This window comes from Dermacentor andersoni, chromosome 7, assembly GCF_023375885.2.
Source record: "Dermacentor andersoni chromosome 7, qqDerAnde1_hic_scaffold, whole genome shotgun sequence".
In the NCBI taxonomy this organism is placed as follows: Eukaryota; Metazoa; Arthropoda; class Arachnida; order Ixodida; family Ixodidae; genus Dermacentor; species Dermacentor andersoni.
Window position 1 is genome coordinate 80,031,189 of NC_092820.1, and position 20,879 is coordinate 80,052,067.

The 20,879-nt window shown below is 45.5% G+C and overlaps 1 protein-coding gene across 4 annotated transcripts in view; it reads right to left on the reverse strand.

Moving 5' to 3' along the window:
• Positions 1-8,933: 8,933 nt before the first annotated feature.
• Positions 8,934-20,879, reverse strand: part of Lpin (phosphatidate phosphatase LPIN) — a 125,153-nt gene continuing 113,207 nt past the window's right edge. For all 4 annotated transcript variants that reach the window (XM_050181499.3, XM_050181498.3, XM_050181501.3 and 1 more), the window contains exons 16-18: positions 16,270-16,373; positions 14,378-14,679; positions 8,934-11,325 (exon numbers count right to left, since the gene is read on the reverse strand). In XM_050181499.3, coding sequence (XP_050037456.2) covers positions 14,475-14,679; positions 16,270-16,373 — 309 coding nt within the window. In that variant the 3' untranslated portion in view covers positions 8,934-11,325; positions 14,378-14,474. The remainder of the gene's footprint in view (positions 11,326-14,377; positions 14,680-16,269; positions 16,374-20,879) is intronic.

A 20,879-nucleotide genomic window follows, 5' to 3' on the forward strand; every position in this document is an offset into this window, starting at 1 on the left:
GAAACTTTGAACAGCAGGAGTTTGACCTTACGAGTGCTTCGCGAAGCCTTCCCAGAAACCTAGTAACCTTGAGAAACATAGAAAAAATCGAGAAAACCTAGAAATGACTTAGCCAAGCCTAGCATAACCTCAAAAAACCCATAAACAGCTTAGCCATGCATACCATAACCTCGCAAAACCTAGTAATGACTTAGCCAAGCCTACAAACAACTTACGAAAACCAAGCATAACCTCGCAAAACCTACAAACAGACAAGCCACGTAAAAGGTAGGAGATCACAAGCTCCGCTGTTGACTCCAGCGTTGCATAACTTGTGCAAGCTGCGCACATATTTTTTCATGTTCATTATTAACTAATTATTTTGTTCATATCACATTTCACTTGCAATTACTTCGACCATGTCTTCTGCAGCGTCAGCACCTGGTTGACCTTTTTTTTTTCTACCGAGAGGACAGGTGGACCAATCCTGGAGATAGTTAAGTCTATAGAGCAATGTGGTTAATCTTCGACTATATTGGCACTAATTAGGTCCGTGCCATTAATTTTGCCTGCTGTGTGACTAATTCTCGCTTCTTGTGGCAACCGCCAGAGCCCTGGCATGAGCCCTGATTAGTCCCCACCCAACTCACCACACTTCCTGAAAGTGTGCCGTACGGCAGCTTTGCCTCAACGTGTCTATATCTACAGCGGTGCGCCCTCTACCGGGGTATAGTGTAACATGGTTAATGTTCGCCTATGGCGCTATTTAGACCCGCACCATTAATTTTACCTACTTTGCGGCTAATTGGTGTGTCGCTTCCCTCACGATCTGGTGCTCAAGAAAATATAGGCCGACTTCGTGGGCCGTCACTGAGGCAGAGACTAGACACCCAATAAGCGCAGTGTGGTGTGCTTGCAACACTTTGTGCCAAACTCATACACGCAAAACGTGCACTACCTGGCCGACTCCGCACTAGAAACAATGAAACATCATCCCAGATCCGATGCTGTGCCAACAGGGTGCCGCCTCGCTCCAGTCGTATCAAAGCCCGACCCTGACGACGAGTGTGCTGATGCGTGCGATTCTTCAAACATCGCCTCGGCATCGCCGTTGTTAAGCGAAGTTTACAAACAATCTCCTGACGTTTGCGTGGGAGTACGCTGGTGTGCTTTTAAGCAAGCGATCGCTGTATATAGTGTTGCCATGCAAATTCATTCTTGCGATGCTCCTTTTCTTTGTGACCTGGCGTAACATGCCAGCACTGTCATTCAGTGTAAGCGTGACAAAATCTCAACATTACAGGACATGAATGAAAGGAATTGCAGCGGTAGAAGCATCCATGTGCGAAAAACAAAGCTGAAGCTACATATAGAAACTAACGTCACGAATGTCGGGGCAGTTGCGACTTCGCTGTTCAATGTTGCGCATTACGCTTGACGAGTTGTGCTACGTTCCTTTTGCAAGCAACGTGCCTGCTACCTAAAAGGCGTCAACTTTTGTCACTGCAGTTGCCTGCAACGTGAAAACCAGGCACTCAGCTATGGTCTTATATTTTGGTAAGGACGACAAGGACCAGTTTTGGCTTTTTGAAACCCCACGCGAGTTGTCGTTATCTTGGTTACAATCCATACATACACACACACAACCTTTCGTAGTCTAGGTTTCTTGCAATAACAAAAGTAGGCCGGTAACCTCATGTCTATATCTTATGTTCAAGCCATGAGGGAAACGTGATGTTTCATACCTGCCTCTTGTCTTCCTATAGATCCAACTTTGTTGCACAGTTCTGTCGATGATGTAAAGTGACGCACAGACTCGGGGCATACTTGAAGCGGCAACTCAGGCATTGCTGGCGAGGACCGAGATGAGAGGCACTGTGACCCAGATGGACGAACTGAGATCTAAGCTGGTGTGTTTGCCTTCGCTTTCCGGTTCTTATGAAACTGCACTGGTGTAAAATGCTATAATGTTCGTGCAGTTAGATTTGGATGCACATTAAAAAAAAACCTAGTGGTCCAAATTAATCCAGGGCCTTCCAATATGGAGTCTGTCATTGGTACAGCTTCGCTTTGTGAAGTCAAACCCTACAAATAAATTAAATCATAGTTTCGTATGAAGGGAAGGTAATCTTAATCTGAGATGCCGCCGTTGACCGCTCAGAGGCAAGAATGTTAGTTTTAACCACGAATAAGTATATCACCACATAGTTGTGGCAAAATGACACGTCTCCATAATAACACTGCAGTCTGGCAATGGCTTTGTGTGGCCTTGTAAACGATACGCAGGTCTTCTGCATCCTCGTGTGCTATGTACGGTGTTGTTTAGCTCCCCCTCCCTCCAGAAGCATCAACTTGATGCTTGAAAACCACGCACCTACTTTGAGAGGTATTCAGAGACACTATGCAAAGAGAAGTGTTTGGAGCACCCTCAGGGACCTAGTGTCAGTATATACAAGTGCAATTGTTGTGGCAATCACATTGTTGGTTTGATGTTCTCACTCATACTCAATGGCCAGCAGTTTGCATGGAGTCCAGGCAAACGACAGTCAGCAGGGCGTCATTTATTAACAGTTGTAACATAAACGAAATAATTGAAGACAACAGCGCATAGCCAGCTTGCTTGAAAGAGGATGGGGCTAGTAAACACAAAACGAGGTATTGGGGAAACGAAAAGCAATGGGATTGCAGAATGCCACATGGAGATCACACGTCTGGATCTGACGTGTTGGAGGATATATATACGCATCCTAGATGCTCTGTGCCACCCCTTACAGATGAGCCGGTTACTGCATCAGGTGCATTTAACGATGACTTGCGATACATGACCTGTGGATGCACTTGGTAATACAGCTCACTGCAAGTGGAACAAGGTTTGGTTGTCTAGTGTTAGTAGCAAACTGCATGCGTTTTTTTTTTTTTACTGGTTATTTCAGGTGACAGAAAGACGCAAGTTGGTACGACGCCATGGCTGCCACATCCATCAAGTGCCTTTGGAACAGTGCACACAATGTGGCTGTTATTGAAGCCCATTGGCCACGATTGATGGTGGTTTAAATATCGAGCGAAGCGTCATCACTACTGCCATATTGTCTTGCTCTGCGCACACACCAACATAAGTAAACAGTGCGCGATTTACTGGTCTAGCCATCAGATTCCTCACTAGGTTGTGCGTCATGCAATTCAGATCATTGCAGGGTAGAATTTACTTTTGTGTTTGGATGCATTTGTGGCGATTTATGTGCCCGAATGTGCCGACATTAAACATCAAACACAATTTATGTCATTGATGTACATCGTGCAATGCAGGCTCATTGTTGAGACACCCTTATTTCACCCTTTTTCAGCGCTCGTCCTGTATCCTCCCTTGTCCGTGTTTTTTTGGCGCTGCTTTAAATATGAATAACCCTTTCTGCTAATTAGGAAGTGTGGTTCCTTGCATTGCACACTTGCCCAATTACCGGCATGCACCGGTCACGGTTTGAATGTAGACAAAGTGCCAGCTACATCTGTTGGCGCTTATCTCTTGCACATAGTTTCATTACGAAAGCCACGTTTCTATTTTCCTCAATGTAAAGCTACCACACCATACTTGTACGCTCCGTTTGAAAAAAAAAGAAAGAAAGATGGCTGTACCCTGGCAACCTGCCTCGGCAGAGGTGACCTTACAGTCCAACGGGGTTCATTTTGTTGTGCCCACTTGGCTGGGCTCACAAGTGTCTCTATTGCTTTTCTGTTGCACAAAAACATACCCTGACCTTCCAACACAACAAAGGCAGGTATGAGGTTAACTTGAGCTGCCTGATAACCCACCTGAGCTGGTTAGGTCAGTCTATGCAGTCCATGGTCAGCAATGGTGGAGCAAGGAATGCCGCCGGAGCCAACGTTTTTTGACTGCCCTGACAAAAAGAGGTGCCCTTGTCAAAACAGTGGCTCCGGCGGCATTCATTTTTAAACTGTTGATCACTTCAAACCTCCCTCTTTCTGTGAACTTCTGTCTTCTTTGTGCATAGTCTGAGCGTTGTCTGAATCCTGTGCTTTGCCTCTGTTGTTAAATATCTTGCAACACTTCTCCAAAACATTGAAAATCGCGTTGCCATTGCTGCTGTGTTTATTAGTGCCGCTAGGACGACTGTAAAGAAATGGGCAACTATAAAGGCAGTTTCTGATGTTCTAAACTTGCGCTGACATTCCAGCATTGCAAGTGCTCAAGTTCAGGTGCTGGATACTTGGCAAGGCATATCACGCTGTTCTTCACACTGGCACAGTAAAAAGAAACCAGTGTCATTCTGATATCTGTGCTTCTCTCCTTCAAATCCCCAGGTGTTCCTTCGACTGCTGTGCCATCACCGGCATTACATTCTGTCAACACTTCCTGCTGCATGTTTGGACAGCAGCTTCTCAAAAGCCATTGGCAGCCACAAACCTGATGCATAAAGTTTTCAACCAGAAAAACTTTGAAACGTACCCTGTGGGGTATATTTAGAGTTCTGCATTTTCAGTTCAAACTGTAAAAAAAAGTATGCCGAATCTTTCTTCTTGGAGAATCCGCTTTTAACCGAAAATGGCCACTGAAAGCAAATTTACCAGAAAGCCAAGAGGGTGACCAGACCCAGCAGCTGAGCTTCACGCTCTTTTATGCAAGTATACTTGCATAGCTTGGCGAGTACAAAGTGACGCATCAACCTGCCGCCCAAGCAATCTTTACTAGTTTTTTTTACTGCTGCGATGAAAAGAAGTATAGTGCAGTAAAGGGGGCGGGGTACGTAAAGATGTTGAGAAAGCCCTGACCTGGGTCCTTGATGTCTTTGCACTGCAGTTGATGAACTGAACAAGCTCAATGATGATAACAGTCATATCAACCTAGTCATTTTGATATAATTCATTGGAACTATATGCCTGCATAATGTTTACGAATAAAGTTTTATTCTATTTGTGTTTGATTACCAGATGCTCTGTGTTAATTCCTGCATAGACACATTGTGCTTTGTGCATGGGTACTCGGCCCTTGCTAGACTGCCTTTAGAAAGTTTTGTTATTGGTATCGGATGCAACTACAGTGTTGAAGAGCAGGACCTTTAATTATACAGAATTTTCAAACTTCACAAGCCACAAAATTAGTGAAGCAGATATTCAACGAAAAAAAAAGGGGTAATGCCGAAGCAAAAAGTTGTCCACTGTAGAAAGCCAGTGAAGCTTCATCTGAAAAATATACACACAAAAAAAACTTCCAAGTACACTGAATTTTGGTAAAATAAAAAATTCAGCGATTGCAATACTCCCTTCTGTGAAATTTGAATGCAGCTCTATACGTGTTTTCAATTCGTGATATACTGGCTGGCACGGACAATCTGTCTTGTGTGGCAGCGAAGTGTGGTGCAACTGCCTTGCTAATTGGGAGATCACGAGAAGCAGAACATGGGTGAAACGTGGGCGCCATTCACAGCAGCCGCTACAGACAGACCTCTGCTCATGCAGCGCTCTTTCTATATATGGTATTGATCGGTCGATACGCTTGCCGCATGGCATTGGTGGACAGACGGCGTGCTATCTGGTGCCATCTCGTAGCCGTCGTCGCCGCAGGGCCCGTCTTGTGCGGCACTACGCTTTTCTTCTCACACTTTCGCCATAACCTCCTTCTTTGCTTTTCTCCTCGTGCTTTCTTCCCTGTCGCAGTCTTTCATCCTCCGCTGTGCTTCGCGTTCTATCTTTCATCCTTCGCAGAGTTCGTTTGCTCGGTTACGTCGAGGGACGCCGATGCTAAATGCAGGAATGGGCACCTCTAAGACCTGTGCTCGAAAGCCAGCACTCTGAATCATATAGTTGTAACCATACTGCAGCTGTGACCCACTGTCCCTGGAATTTCTGAAGAATTGTAAATACCATTGGCAAACCCAAGAGTTCGAGCGCTACGCTTTATCTGTCTTTATTAGTCCAAATTTCAAAGCAATACTACTTGTCTAAATCAGAACGGCCAAAGACTCTGTGCACATGAGTAATCGCTGTGAACTGTGGCGTTTATGATGAAATATCTCGTTAAATATGAAAGTTTGCAACGTTGCAAGGCCATTTGAACTCGTCAGGACACAAATTCTAGGGAAATCCATGTAATTATGTCACGGTGCGGCATTCGATTTGGTGAAGCAACGATCAACAGGCTCCAAAAGGTCAGGTCGTATGAATAGAAACCGACAAGCAAGACTGTTATTGCCGGCCACTCGAGCAAATGGCCAAAAGAAGTTGAAGGCAGGTTTATAGATTATTGTCTTTTCGTCGTCGGCGTGACTGTGACGCCCCGACGGCTTTTTGTAGGAACCCGTATATTCTCTGCCCTCGGCCGGCTGCCGTCATTTCTCCTGTGTTTGTGAACGAACAATAGAGGCCTGACACGGACTCAAGGGTGTGCGTGTGTGGTGCAATACAAGTGTGTGACCTCTAACAGGAGAGGGGAATCACCAGTTGCCTCGCCCCTAATTAAAAGGGGCACGGCCAAAACCTTGGGAGGAGCCGGGATACAATTGGGTGAACTCGATTGGATCGTCACCAATATCTGCCGTTCCCCAACACAGGGAACTAGGGAAAGGAGAAGTTATTTAAACGCAGGTTTTAGACTCGGCTAAGGAGTCTAGAAGCTGAGCCCATATTCTGCCGAGAAGCGTCAAGGAGCTAGTGCCGTCCAGTATCGCCTGGGTCACCTAGCCGCGTCTGAACTGCGAGTTACCAGCTGACGTAAAAGATGACAAACAAACGTCTGCAACGAAGCTCACGGCAGTTCCCCTCAAGTTAGCTCAACTTGCTCGAGGGAAAACGTCAGACCTAGACTTCCGGGAAACCCAACCCAGCAATTGCATCCACCGAAACGAGATCGGCTTGCCAGCGTTCTTCGGGAAAGCTCTGCCGTCGACTCCATGCTTTATGGACTTGCTGCTGCTGCCGGACCATGTGTGTGCCATCATATTTCTTTTGTCCTCTCTTTAGCTGATCAGTGTTAAGTGTGTTTTGTGCATGTTAATTTCTACATCCACCATTAACTGTCGTTGTATTTCTTTTGTCTTTATCATTGATCTAGATTAAGTGCATGTGTTTTAGTGTTCTTGTGTTTCGTTTAGAATGTGCGTCGTCAGTCAATAAATGAATTTTTTTTTCTTTCTTTCTCCCGACTCCTTCGCTGTGTTCGCTTGAGTACGGAGCGACCAACCAGCTTGTATACCCTGTCAACGACTTCGCGCTGCTGGTGAACGGGTGGCAAGCTGCGACAAATAACCATAATTCCTTTACTGGCTGAACTGCTATGCTTGCAGCTCCAGTAGACAGTAGCACCCATTTCCTCTAGAAATTTTCTGTAGGAAACTCATGATCATTAATTCCAAACAAGGAGGATAGATGGCACAGCCACCACTGTAGCCCAGTTTGTAGAGCATTGCATGCATCATACAATGACAAGTTCGGTTCCGACTGGTGGCACCCCATTTCCTCTTCCTTTCAATTATGTTTACATTTCTCCCAAACATGAATTTTTCTTGTTTTTGCATGGCTCTAATCGGTTATTACCAACAATTCCAACCGTTATATTGAATATTGATGAACAAAGAAATGCAATCTTGTTGCAAAACCTGACCAAAATAAAAATTTATGGTGTAAGTAATATCTCGAAGTAGTTAGAGTAAAAGTGCAGGTTACCGTGTACTGTATATAACATCTAGAAAGGATTTGGACAAATGGAAAGCAGTGGACATGGAATTTTACCATTCAATGTTTCCTATGTGCAAGCCTTCTTGTACAGAATCACTACTATTGCTGGGCAATCGCCAAGGGAACAGACAGGAGAAGGTCTGTTCCATCTGTAGCCTGCAAACAGTCGAGCTTGTCAAAAAAACTGCTTACAAGTCGTCCATCAGTGTTTTCAGGCTTGCTTACAACAGGTAGAAGACAAAGTGGCCACCAGTATGCAAGAGTACCTTGTGATCTCTGCTGACATCGGTTCGGAATTTTTCAATAGAAATGGAAATTCACTGCTGGACTTGCTATTTCACAGGTGAAGCTTGCCAATAGTCAAGTTTAATTTTCAAAACATTCCCTATGTGCACCCAACATGCCCCCACAACAACTACGTGCTCCCAAGGACCAGTGTTGGCAACTCAGCTAGATAGTCACTAAATTTAGTTTTTGTTCGCTGCAATAACTGCATTTTTATACTCTAAGACGTTTTTTTGCTGGCTTCCGGCAGCATCGTCGTAATAGCTGCTTCTCGAATCATTGCGAGATTTTCGATGGACCCACATTGCACTGGTGGAGGTGGCCATCTCTGCTTTTAACTTCGACACTGTTTTTCATGACGTTGCCTTTTTGCATTCCTCCACCAGTTGACCGGCCACTGCAGGAAGCAGTTTAAAGCTGCACTTGAAAATAACAAGGATAAGGTGATCTAGGAACAAAAGCAAAAAAAAAAAAAAAAAATTCAGTGGCAATTCAGCAGTAAAATGTGAGAGAAATGCGTCCCACTTTGAAGAGGTGCCTGATCCATGATGTAAACCACGTTCACCACGTTGTAAAGTGTTGTTCAGGAGCTAGCTCAACACACATCCAGCGAAGTGCAACTATATAGTATATATATATTAAAATACACACTCTTCTAAGACCTCCCATCCCCTCTGTACCTCTACCATGCGAATGGCCTCTCAAACTTTGCACATGTGCACTTTTTTCGACTTTGACACTCCAACGCTCCCACATAATTGTAATTTCAAAAAATCCGAGCAAGTCATCATCATCATCATGTAGTGACTCTCTGCTAAGTTAAAGTGTTATGGGTAGAGACCTGGCGACTATGCCCAAACAAAAAAAATGTTACCAACACTGTCAAGGGGCCTATGGTTCGAAAACCCTGCAATTCAGTTCAACAAACATTTTGGGGTAAGGGTTGTTCTAACATTAACAAAACTCTTCAACAAAGAAAACAGTGGGTCTGTAATAACAACATTTATTAACAGAAATAAACAGCACACCCAAGTAGTGGTGGGGAAGAGAAAAACGGGTTCACCGTACATCACTGGGCATGAAACAATGCATGTCTTTGCAAGCTGCAAGTATTTACACTAATAAACGTGCATCATCAATAAAGAAAAACACTGTTAAAAACAACTACCAACGCACAATCCTAGACTTGGAAGAAAAAAAAACATGCAAAGATCTCTGCACTTTTGGGAACAAATAACAGAATACTATAAATGATAGTCAAACACAGGTACCAGCCTTGTGTTGACATTTAGACAAGGAATGGAACATGACTTTGTCACAGAAAAAAAAAGTATATATATATAGTATAAAAACTCAGCCATTTGGAGAAAGGCTACAACTCTCACATATTGTTAATTGACCCTGATACTCATTTAACTAAACAAAGCAGTTCTTCAACAGCTAGGATCATATTTATTATATACTACTCTCTCCTAAGGTGCCAAAATGAGCACATCACATGGTGGAAACAACACAGTAGCTAATAAGGAACTGAAACATTAGACAGCTTTAGTTTAATGCTAGCATAACAGTGGGGGGGGGGGGAAGTAGAGTTACCGTTCTGCAAATAAATTTTGTGGGAAGTGAGTTTTAGTATAGCACAATATCGTTTACATCCCAAACACACTATTCTTTTAAGCTTCAAATTTTGCGTAGATCACACACATAAGTGATTTTAATGATTCGCCAAGTCGAGTGTGTTCATGTGTGCGAAAAGTGTGAAAAAAAAGCACAATTACAGCCAGGAGTGCATTGTATTTGTACCTTCCATGCCTGCATCTGCGGCAAAATCAGTACAAGCCTGCCATCTATGGCCTCCGAGATCACCAGATCTCTGAGACCATGTCCCGTCGCGGCTAGCTCTCGACATTGCCTGATGGGTGGCGCTGTCATCCTAGACAATTCTCTTGTTAGGCCTCAAAAGCGTTTGAAATAAGACGTTCGAACATGGTATCGAAAACGCCACAAAATTATCCAAATACTCTGCCGTTAAAGCGGCCTGTGATTAAGCGAGAGCCATTTTACACACTAATTTGGACGAACGAAGTCAATTCTAGTTTGAAGTGAGCAGCTGGGACAGCTGCCATGTTGCCACTTAATTTACATGAGCCATGCAAAGCTGGTAAGCGTTAAATCTGAAAAATAGCATGTGTGTGTTAAACGTTAAGCACTCATGGGCATGTTACCAGTACAAAGTAAGTGTTACAGCGACAGTCACCTAATAGACTCTCGTGCATGGGCATTTCGAGCCCGCTATTGTGCTAGACGCACCAAACTAAAACTGTCTCTTAAATAAATGCGAGCGTGCATACTGAAAGCACCGGATGAAACGCACGTGGGTGATTATTACGCTGGTTAACACAACTTTATATATCAACTAAATAATGAAAACAATACCTCAAGGATCTACCTTGAGTGGAAAGGTCAAACATAAGTAGTGTGATGACAATAGAAGAAAAGAAAAAAGAAAATGAGTGTTGCAACAGCAACATCTGGCAACTGCAAGAACGCTACTGACAAGCCAAGTTGTGTGTGAGCACAATCTGATGAAACTTTGATAAATATTTTCAAAGGGATCAGAAACTCTTAGTAGCCATTGAAGGAACAGTAAAGATACACCAACAGAAAAAGAATACGACATTAATCCTGTTTTTATGGCTTGCATTGCTTGCATTGTGTGTAAATCCAAATGCGGCGTGTGATAACATATGCGTCATTTCCTAAATGCTTCAAGTCATCTTATATTCGAAGTCAAAATGAGAGACGGAAGGCATTCAAATCCTTTGCTGGGACTGTCTTGTAATAGCCTTTAAATAACCGTGACTGTTCTTCAATCTTTACTGCAGATAAATCTACGATCCCAGGAAAACCGGGCAGAGAAAAATTATATATTAATTGCGCATTCAGTGACACACTTCTTGCGTTAGTTTGGCAATCCTCGGGTCCAGAAAGGTCCAGCCCTTCTAAATTACCGGCTGTATTCGAAGCTTTCTTTTTCGCCACTTGTTCCGACATCGGCGCGAAAGAAGATGGGAAGGAGAACCACAGAAGAAAAAGAAAAAAACGAACAAACCAAGTATCACAGAACGAATGGACAGGCCTCCGGCATTGCAGACTACGATTTGTTCACATCTTCGTTCGGCGGTTGTGCGACAATGTCTTCGACGACGATGATGGAGGATGCTGGCAAATGATAGGACAGTGAAGTGTGAGAGGATGGCGAGAAGGAGGAGGGCACAGTGAGTCTTTGGTGCTGGATGCCTGGCCCACTTCTTGGCTGGCTTAGAAGGGGGGGGGGAAGGATGGCGCATGGGTGACTGTGAGTGAGAGAACCTGCGGGAAAATAACAAAAAGCACCAGGTCAGTTTGGCTGTAGTTTTGTTTGCATGTTTTGGGTATTTGATTCACTTTACAACTGAACAGCGCTCATTGCTGCTGTGGATGTTTTAATGACATTAACAAGCTGGAAATTGGGAGGCACTGTCTTGTGCGAGGTTACTAATGGGCACTGAGCCACCGTGGGAATGCCGAGGTGTGAGTTTGCAAGGCCAGTCTTAAAATAGTTGCTTCCACACAAATAAAGCTTTTTCTTCCAATGAAATTGTAATATAAAGTATTTTCTTGGCTGTGACAATTTTTCATTGTTTGTTTACTCACATTTAATACAAGTAAACAAAAACAAAAGATTGAAACTGGCTCACAGTGAGCACAGACTGTTGTTTTTCTTCCTACTTCGGTGACCTGCTGGTACTGTTCATGTTTGAGATAACTGCAACCAGCACAAGTTCTCGTGGCTTAACAATATAATAATAACAATAATAATAAAGACATTTTTACATACGATTAAAGAAAACAAGGAAATTGCATTTTACACGCTATTTCAGTCAAGAATGAACCACTGCCTCAGATGGAGCATTGCTAGCCAGACGAATCTTCAGAGTGTCTTGGCTCTCCAACAAAATATGACTGTGGTATCTGAAGCCACCACAGCCTTGCATTCCCGGGAACGCATATCACAGCACACCAGCGCCAGTTTTCCCTCTATGCAACTATAAGAGACTCCATGTTTGCGACACTGAGACTCCAGAGACTCAGTGTCGAACTAGTCCGCTTTATGACTGTGTCCGAAAATCCCTCGTACCTTTCCTTAGTAAGGAGGAGTTGAAGCGTCCCTCAATCTGTAAAGCCTTGATCATCGAGTTTCCTACTACATTTACAAGAGCAAACCTTGGCGCTAGTGTCTGTGGGAGCTGTAAATGCATGGCGCTTCAGTCGGAATGGGAACAATTTGCTCAGACTTGCCCCCTTGTGGCACGACACACTTGCATACACACTGTCAACATCCAATTTTTTGGACTCCCCAGAGACCGTCAAAACATCCGAAAGAATTAATGCATGCCTTTAACTGCCCTGAAGGGCTCAAATAGCCACATCCACATGCAAAATAGCTTTGAACGCCTGCCAGCACAACTATTAGGTGTCTCGGTGCTCGTACTGTGACAGATGGCAGGTGTATAACACAATTTATTACCTGTGACAGTGGCCCTTTTTGCACTCTTGGTATGCTTCACTGCAATACATTGCGCACGCATCGCCGTGTAATGCTGCTCTATTGCAGTGAATGTGACTTTGGCAAACCCGATTTTTGCAACGCTTTGGGCGTCTTGGTGTTCGTACTGTGACAGGAGCCTGCAGATGTGTATAACTAAGGAAAAGATTTTATGCCGCGTTAAAGTGGCTCCTTTGCACTCTTTGTATGCTTTACCACAATACAATGCATATGCATGACCGCATAACACCGCTCTGTTGCGGCGAAGCTGCTTGTCGGGAACCGGCATTATGCTAAGCAGTGTTTTCCGTGCTTCGACGCCATTGGTGAGAAGGATGACAAAGCTGGAGTCAACGCCATTGCAACGCTTTAGGCGTCTTGGTGTTCATACTGCAACGGGAGCCTGCAAGTGTGTATAACTAAGGAAAAGATTTTATGCCGCCTTAAACTGGCTCCTTTGCACTTTTTGTATGCTTCACCACAGTACACTGCGTATGCATGACCGCATAACAGCGCTGTATTGCGGCGAAGCTGTCGGGAACAGGCATTATGCAAAGCCGTGCTTTCTGTGCTTCAAAGCCATTGCCAACAGCGGCAAGTCCTACAAATGAAAAACACAGCACCGCAGCAGTTGGGCCTAAAGATAGCACAAAACGACTACTACAGGTGCCAGTGGACTGGCTTGCGAGAATGCTGGTTTGAGGCTGCGAGATAATCCAAATGGCCACGGTGACGGCTTCAATAATACCGTTTCAGAGCTGTGGTCACAGAAAAAAGTAACAAAAATTGGACGGTATAGTGTTTGTTTCAGGGTCGAAAATTTCAGCCATCCGTATACATTCGGTCTATGGAGTGCATGCCGGTGCCACGAAGGCATCCGAATTATCAGGCAGGTCCGAAAAATCAGTCGACTGTAATGACTTTAATTTCCACTTACTGGCACTAATGTTTATAACCATTGTGTGCTCCCACTCGCAGGCGCTCACTCACATATTCCAACAACGACATTGGTGTTGAGCTAGTTGGTGATATTGACACGTGTACTTGCCTTTATCAGGCGACACGTTTCACCGCCTAACAAATGTTATCGCACAGCGCAGGACGCGTCTGCATGTATCGGAGGTTTCTGGAATGTTATCGATGGTTCCATCTGCTGTCTGTGACCGAACCTTGTGTAATCTGATTGTGTGTGTGTGCGCGACGTGAATGTAGAACTTTGTGGAAGACACGCGGGTCCCAGCGATTACTCTGGAACATTCGACGACTGATGTATAAAAGCCGACGCGCTTGAACCGCTGATCAGACTTTCGACGATCGCCGACCGTGTTCGCCGCTATCATTGTGCTATAAGTGTAGCCTGTTTTTGTGGGTACAGGTTCGCCCAATAAAAGTTAGTTTTGTCTTTCACAGTATTGCTACTGTGTTCTTCAACGTCACCACCACGTGACAATATTCAGAAATAGACATGTTGCACACAAAATGGACGCTACACAGAGAAGACCAACACAACGGAATGGCTATTGTGTTTCGTCTTCTTCTCTGTGTGGTGTCCATTATGCGCACATCGCAATTTCTCACTCACATCCATGCTCACATCCAGTCACATTCAGCGACAGTCACCCACATTCGCACTCATATCCACTCAAATGACCATCACTGACTCATTAAAGCTCGAGTTAACCGCCACTCACTCCTGTTTATCGTCGTGTCAACACACACTCTTGATCACACACCAACGCTCATCTCACGCCTTTGAGACGAGTCTTGCGCGAGTATGGGTCAGTGTACTTGTGAGCGAATATGCCGACCTTATGCCACCAGAACGTCGACACTCACCCGGCGACTAGACAGACGTTGGCGATACCCGTGGAAGGAGAAGGGGGGCAGCCAACCACACACTGTGGCTGGCGCAATAGGTGTGCCTCCCTCTGCCTCATTTGTTGGGCTTGCCGGTGGGCTTGTTGCTCATCGGCTCTTCCTCAATGTCGATCTCGACAGGTGCTATCGGGTCCCGCCAGTAGGTAAACGAGCTGAACTCCTCGCACGCCGAGAAAGACTGTGTCCCGTTGCGGCCCAGCTCGAGGGTGTTGTGCAGCGGCGGGAATACGTGGTCCACGACGTCGCTCAGACAGTGGTACCTACGGAACAACAGCAAGAGCCCAGAAATTAACCGATCAGACAGTCGTGCCAGTGCATAGACCATCAATCTATCAACCAATTTAGTTCAACACTGAGCACACCGATTCTGTTTCCGGTCCCAAAGCTGTACCTTGGTTGCGAGGTTAGCCTTCTGATAACCAAGACTGGCACTTAATCAAGCAAAATGACTTTACCAGCTTGTGAATTTGCTTAAGGTCAAAACTTTAATAATGAGGCATGAGGTTCCTAGATTTTTTGGGAGCAGTAATCAGTTAATAATTCAATTTTTTAACATTTTAACTCCACCTATGACTAGAAATTTCATCCACAAGTCCAGAGTATGAGGAATACGAGACTAAGTAACAATTCACACATTTACCGTATTTACTCGATTCTAACATGCCCTCAATTGTAACGTGCACCCGCTTGCCACGACTTAAAAAAGAGAAGTCCTTTGCAGTACTGTGCACCTCATTCTTTCATACAGAAAAACAACTTTCTCTCATTTGGAAAAACAAGATTAGCTCCCTATGCACTAAAGTTGCAATAAATTAAAGAAGAGAGTTTCGCACAAAACTCGAAGGAATCATCGATTGCGATAGCAAATTAGTAGTCAACTACACAAAAAGTAAGGATAGTAGTTTTATGAAACATTTACGTACTAACTAAATTAACAAGCGTGGCGTAACGCACGCACAAGCAAACATGAACACGTCCGACTCTATGACCATGGAAACTCTTTATCAAAATGCTGGAGTGAGGAAGTGCAGTAGTAGGAGCGGGCGAATTGACCTTTGTGTGGCCTCTTGCTTCAACACGAACAAAGCGACGAGAACACAATGCAGCGCGCCTAGACGTGTAGACTGTCTCCATCGCAGATCTCTTTCAAGATAGGGGCCGCGCGGCCGCAGCAGCCGCCGGAGTAGAATGCCTCTCCTGTTCGCACTAGTCCAGCATGCAAGTTTCAGGAGCTCCGAACACACTTGAGGCGACCCAATTTCCGTCCGTCTCCGCAAACGTGATCACTTTTTTTTTTAAATTGCGGCACTGTGATGAACTCTGCGTGTCTTCGCAGTCGGCACTTCCATGCTGATATAGCAAACACAGAAAATGGAAAGACTGACGGATGACTAACCTAAGCCAATGCCTAAGCACACGCACTACAGCGCATGGAGGAAGCTATGGAAGCTTGGCTCGAAGCACGTAGGAGGCAGCCATTTTGAAATGCCGATGGTGATATCGTAACGCAGGTTTAGGGTTGTACTCGATTCTAACGCACACGCAATTATTGGACTCGTTTTATTGGGAAAAAAAAATGCGCATTAGATCCAAGTAAATACGGTAAGTGCCCAGAGCCAACAGTTCATCTAGGAGGGATGCCACAGCGAATATGAGGTCAGGTTAATTTTTAGCACTGGGGCTTCTTTTAATTAAAGCCTGACACCAGGATCTCAGTCCACTGGCAAATTCTTTCGTTTCTGCCCTGTCTGAATGCATCAACTGCATCTGGGAACCGAACCGGTGACCTCGCAGTCAGCAGCACAATACGATAGCCAAAGGGCCCCCACGACGGCAGGTGACAAACTTACGAGGAGAGAAAATTCTGCATCAGCTCCAGCTTCAGCTCTCCCTTGGGGTTGATGGTGAAGATGCGCGAGACGGGAATGCCCACTGCACGATAGGCCAACGTGTCCTGCCAAAGAAAAAAAAAACATGTTGCAGAATTATAATCTCTGATGATTATCTGTAAGGATGTGATTACATTTAAGTGTTGCAGTGCATTATGACGCAACCCACAAGTTTGTACAGTCAAAGCTCAATATAATGAACACGGATATAACAAAGTAAATATGAGATACTGGATGGTTATGCTTTATGTCGATTAAGTATTCTCCAGCCAATTTTTCACACCGTGTCTGATAAGTCTGTCAGTAGCGTGCGTGTTTTTATGTTTGCAGTCAGAGACATTATCTGCAATGGAGCGCGAGATTAGATGCGCCAGCTAGACCGGCGGCCATAGTAGTGGAACAAGAATCCATGTCAGGTCCCCTCCATGTCTGGAAAGTCTGTTGGCAGAATGCGTGCTTATGTTCACACTTGTAGACCTTATCGGCGATCGAGTATCACATAGATGCACAGGCCAGACTGCTATTCCTTTTTGTGCTTTGTGAGTGGCCAGACAAACGCGCCGCCCGCATTATCAATATGATCAGCAGACCATAAACTGTGGATAAGTGGCATAAAACTGGGCGAAAGGCATTGCTAGGAAATTGTGACACAGGATACTGTACTTACTCGTGTAAGACCTGCATTCCCTACTTTAAAGGGCAAACATTCCAGGAGAAACCATTTCATGATGGCTGTCTATGGCGATGCCAATCGCATTACCCTCTACTTAAAATCTGTAGTGATTTCTGTGGTGTAGCGATCTAGAATCTGTAGCAATTCTACAAATTTAAAGCTTTTAGTGGTCATTCTGGGAGTTCCGCTGCCTCCCCCCAGCTATATGCTACATACATTCTTTCTAGTACCACCCTGCATCGCTATGACACTTGCACGCCAAGGTCGGTCATGTGCCTGACAACATGATGACTGTATGACGGCGACACAGTGACCGCCAGTGGAACAAAAACGGCAACATAACGAAGATGGTATAACGATGACAGCTTGAGGATGATGACATGATGACAACGAGTGCATGTGACGAGTATGTGACGACGGTGGCGTAGACAACGACTGCATCATGAAGGCTTTATGAAGGCAATGGTGAGACGAGGATGGAACTACAGTTGAGCCCACACATAACAGCCCCACTTAAGATAAACATTTGCTTAAAATAAACGAGAGCCGTGTGACCGTCAAAATATAGATTATTTCAATGGCAGAAAATTGCACGTATAACGAACATCTTTGAGCCCTACCGATCGGTTACAGTGAACGGACGGTGTAAACCCGCCGCCGTGATGCGAAATAACGACAACCTCCGACCCCTTTGCGCGCGCGAGGTCTGTTTGCCAAAGCCTTCTTGGAGGCAAACTATCCGTTTCGTGCATGGAAGGAGAAGACATGGTTTCGCACCCCTCTACCCTCTCCCCGCCGTCACGCACTGCCCACAAGTGTCGGCGTGTAGCTTCCAAGATCGCCCTCCCGCCAATCCTGGCAAGTGCGCTCCCCTCTCCTCGCTCTTTCTTGCAACTCCCTCGCTACCTCGGCGCGCGTGCTAAGGCACCGGCTAAAGTTCAGAAGTTTTGTCTTCTGGCCGTTACCACGAAGCAAGCCTATCCACACTAGTCTCCATGCTTCCTCACTTCCACGTGTTGTTCTAGTTGGGCCTGAATTGTAGTTCAGGATGGAAGAACAGGAATGCCATGCATGCAGCAGCCACAAAACGAAAAGCGCTGTACATGGCAACGAATTGGGCAGTTTTGACGGAACTGTCTCAAGGTGCTTAAAACTGTGAGTTGGTGAAAATGTACGGCTTGTCGAAATCAACCATCTGGACGATGCAAAAGGACAAGGAAAAGATCGCTAGCTCCGAAGCCGACTCGAACAGAAAGTGCCTGCAGAAGGCCACCTATGCGGATGCAGAGGATGCGCTGCTAAAGTGGTTCGTCAACGTACGGGCTCGCAACATTCCAATAAGTGGGCTAATGATGCTGGGCAAAGCCAAAAACTTTGCGTTCCTGCTAAATTTCCCCGACTTCTACCCAGGTAGAATTGATTGTCGGCAAGGTGGCTTCGGCAAGTGAGCAAGACGTTGCCACGTGGCTTGTAACAAACCGAGTCATTATTCCAAGCTACGTGGTGCAGAATGTGTATAACGCAGATGAAGCTGTGTTATTTTATATCAGATGCTGTCAGACAAAATGCATGCCATGAAGGGCGACTCATGCACTGGCGGCAAACACAGTAAAGTGCGCGTTACAGTCCTTCTGTGCACTATGGATGGCAGCGACCAGCGCGTGCAATTTGTAATCGGAAAATCAAAGAAGCTGCGTTGCTTATGGAGCTGTGTACCTGCGTGCTACAGGCACAATACTCAAGCGTGGATGACGTGCAACTTATTCGCAGAGTGGCTGGGCGAGTTTGACCGTGACATGCAGAGGCAGGGAAGGCGCGTGCTGCTCGTGTTCGACAAGTGCTCAGCGTACACCGTGCGAACTTCTCTGGCAGCAGTTACTTTACTTTTCCTGCCGCCCAATACCACTTCAAAAGTGCACCCGCTTGATTTGAGCATACTGTATTATGCACATTTATGGCATCGTATAGGAGCCCCGTTGTGTAGCGCTTGCTCATCGCTCCGAGCAAGCAACTTGCCGAGCACTCCACTCCGAGCAACTTGCCGCTCCGAGTTTCACTGTATTCTGCCGTTGAGATGGCGAAGGCGCCCTGGGCGGAGGTCACGGCCACTTGCGTAAGGAACTGTTTCTGCAAGGCCAGCTTCATCAACGCAATGCCTGATGCCGAGCCTGATGCTTCCAAAGATGATTGGTCCGGCGGCGATCTGTGGCAGTGCGTCATCAACTCTGACATGGGGCGCTTTGACACTGGTTGGGGTGACTTTTTTATGCGGATGAAGATGCTGATATTGCGGAACCGTGCCCGGACGAGGGCATCGCTTGTGAAGTGCGGGTGGAGAGCAACGCGGAGGAATCTGATGACGATGAAACTTCGGAGCCAGCACCCATAAGCGTGCCTGTAGCAATGGGCTACACAGAGCCTCAGGCAACTTGTCTATGCCAAGGGCCTCAGTGAAGAGCACGCTTCTGCTTTAAGGGGGGATGAGGGGATCGGAACTAACTTTTTCATTTTTTATCTTAGAGTGATGAAATTTGGCATACAGGTTCGAAATAGCATCAAACAGACAGCTGCAAAGTTTCACAATCATATCTTCAGTAGTTTTTATTTTATCATTATTTATATATTGCTCACATGTTGCTTGCTCGTGGAAAGCCTAGCGTGACAGCAAAATGGGTTATGGGTCTGTAAATGTTTTTAATAGTTACTAAGAAGTATAGTCTAAGTCAAGATTCTCTTAATTTCTTTTTAAATTTCTCTGCTCTTCTTCTAAACGATATAGTATGCACCTTCTCTTTATGTTTAGAATGTATCATGCTCCAATTATTGTGTAATAAAAAAATGGTGAGCCTAAATGGTAAATCTGAGACTGTCTTGACATAAGGCACACTTCACCAATTGCAGCAAAACAAACAGGATTAAAATCCGTGCTCCCATTGCCGTGCTATGCTTTCCACGAGCGAGGTGATAAGCTCAAAACAAACTTTTGAGAAAACAAGCCTCAAAGTTCCATACTGGCACACACTGTCTAGAATGCTCCTGCATTGTAGAATTTGGTGTCCTTGGCAGCAGGTGACTTCTTAGCCCTCTGTCCTTTCAGGAGATGGACTTTGTGTGCCTTCTTCATTCGCTGGGAGTCTTTCTCGACAGCCCGCTGAAGAGAGAGGGCACCAGGGCGCAGGCCCAATGTTGTGCACAGGTCTGAATAAGCTTTCAGACTGCCCGAGTTGTACTTTGAAATTGCCTCGTGCACTGCTGTTTCCACAGCAAACAGTGAGGCATGCTGGTCTTTTGATACTAGTGACCATATCACTGAATGGAGACTCTCAGCCGCGTTTTGAGTTTTGCCTCCTCTGCACCGGGCCAGCAACTGAGGGTCTGAGAGGCGCTGGTACACAGGCAGGAGTGCTTCAGCAACTTTAGCTGAAAGCTTGTACTTGTGAGCTGGTGCTGGCTGCCCTTCTGCCTCAGCTGACCGGTGGTTGCACCAGCTAAGGGGGCCAGGGGGACACAGCTCATGATGGGGCTCATCATCTGTTGATGTGATGTGGGAGTACGTTGCCATTACTGCCCTTTGCATTTCCTCGACTTCCGAGTGGTTCCGCAGAGCAAGGCCATAGTAGTTTGTCAGTTTTTTGATGAGCTGCTGTGTCAGGCCCCCCTTTCCACCTAGTGGCTCTCCTTTCTTTGCCTTGGCCACCAAAGAGCGAAGTGCAGCCCCCATTCGTTTTTTAACATGATTTATGCAGTCCTCTTTAGATAGCTGCACAAAACCATAAACTTCTTCATCACATAGAGTGCGAAACATGCGGCTGTCCCCGTCACAAACTATGTTTGTGTAACGTAGATCATTTCTGCTCAAGGAGCGCCTGAAGAGCTGTAGTGCAGCCTCAACCTCCAT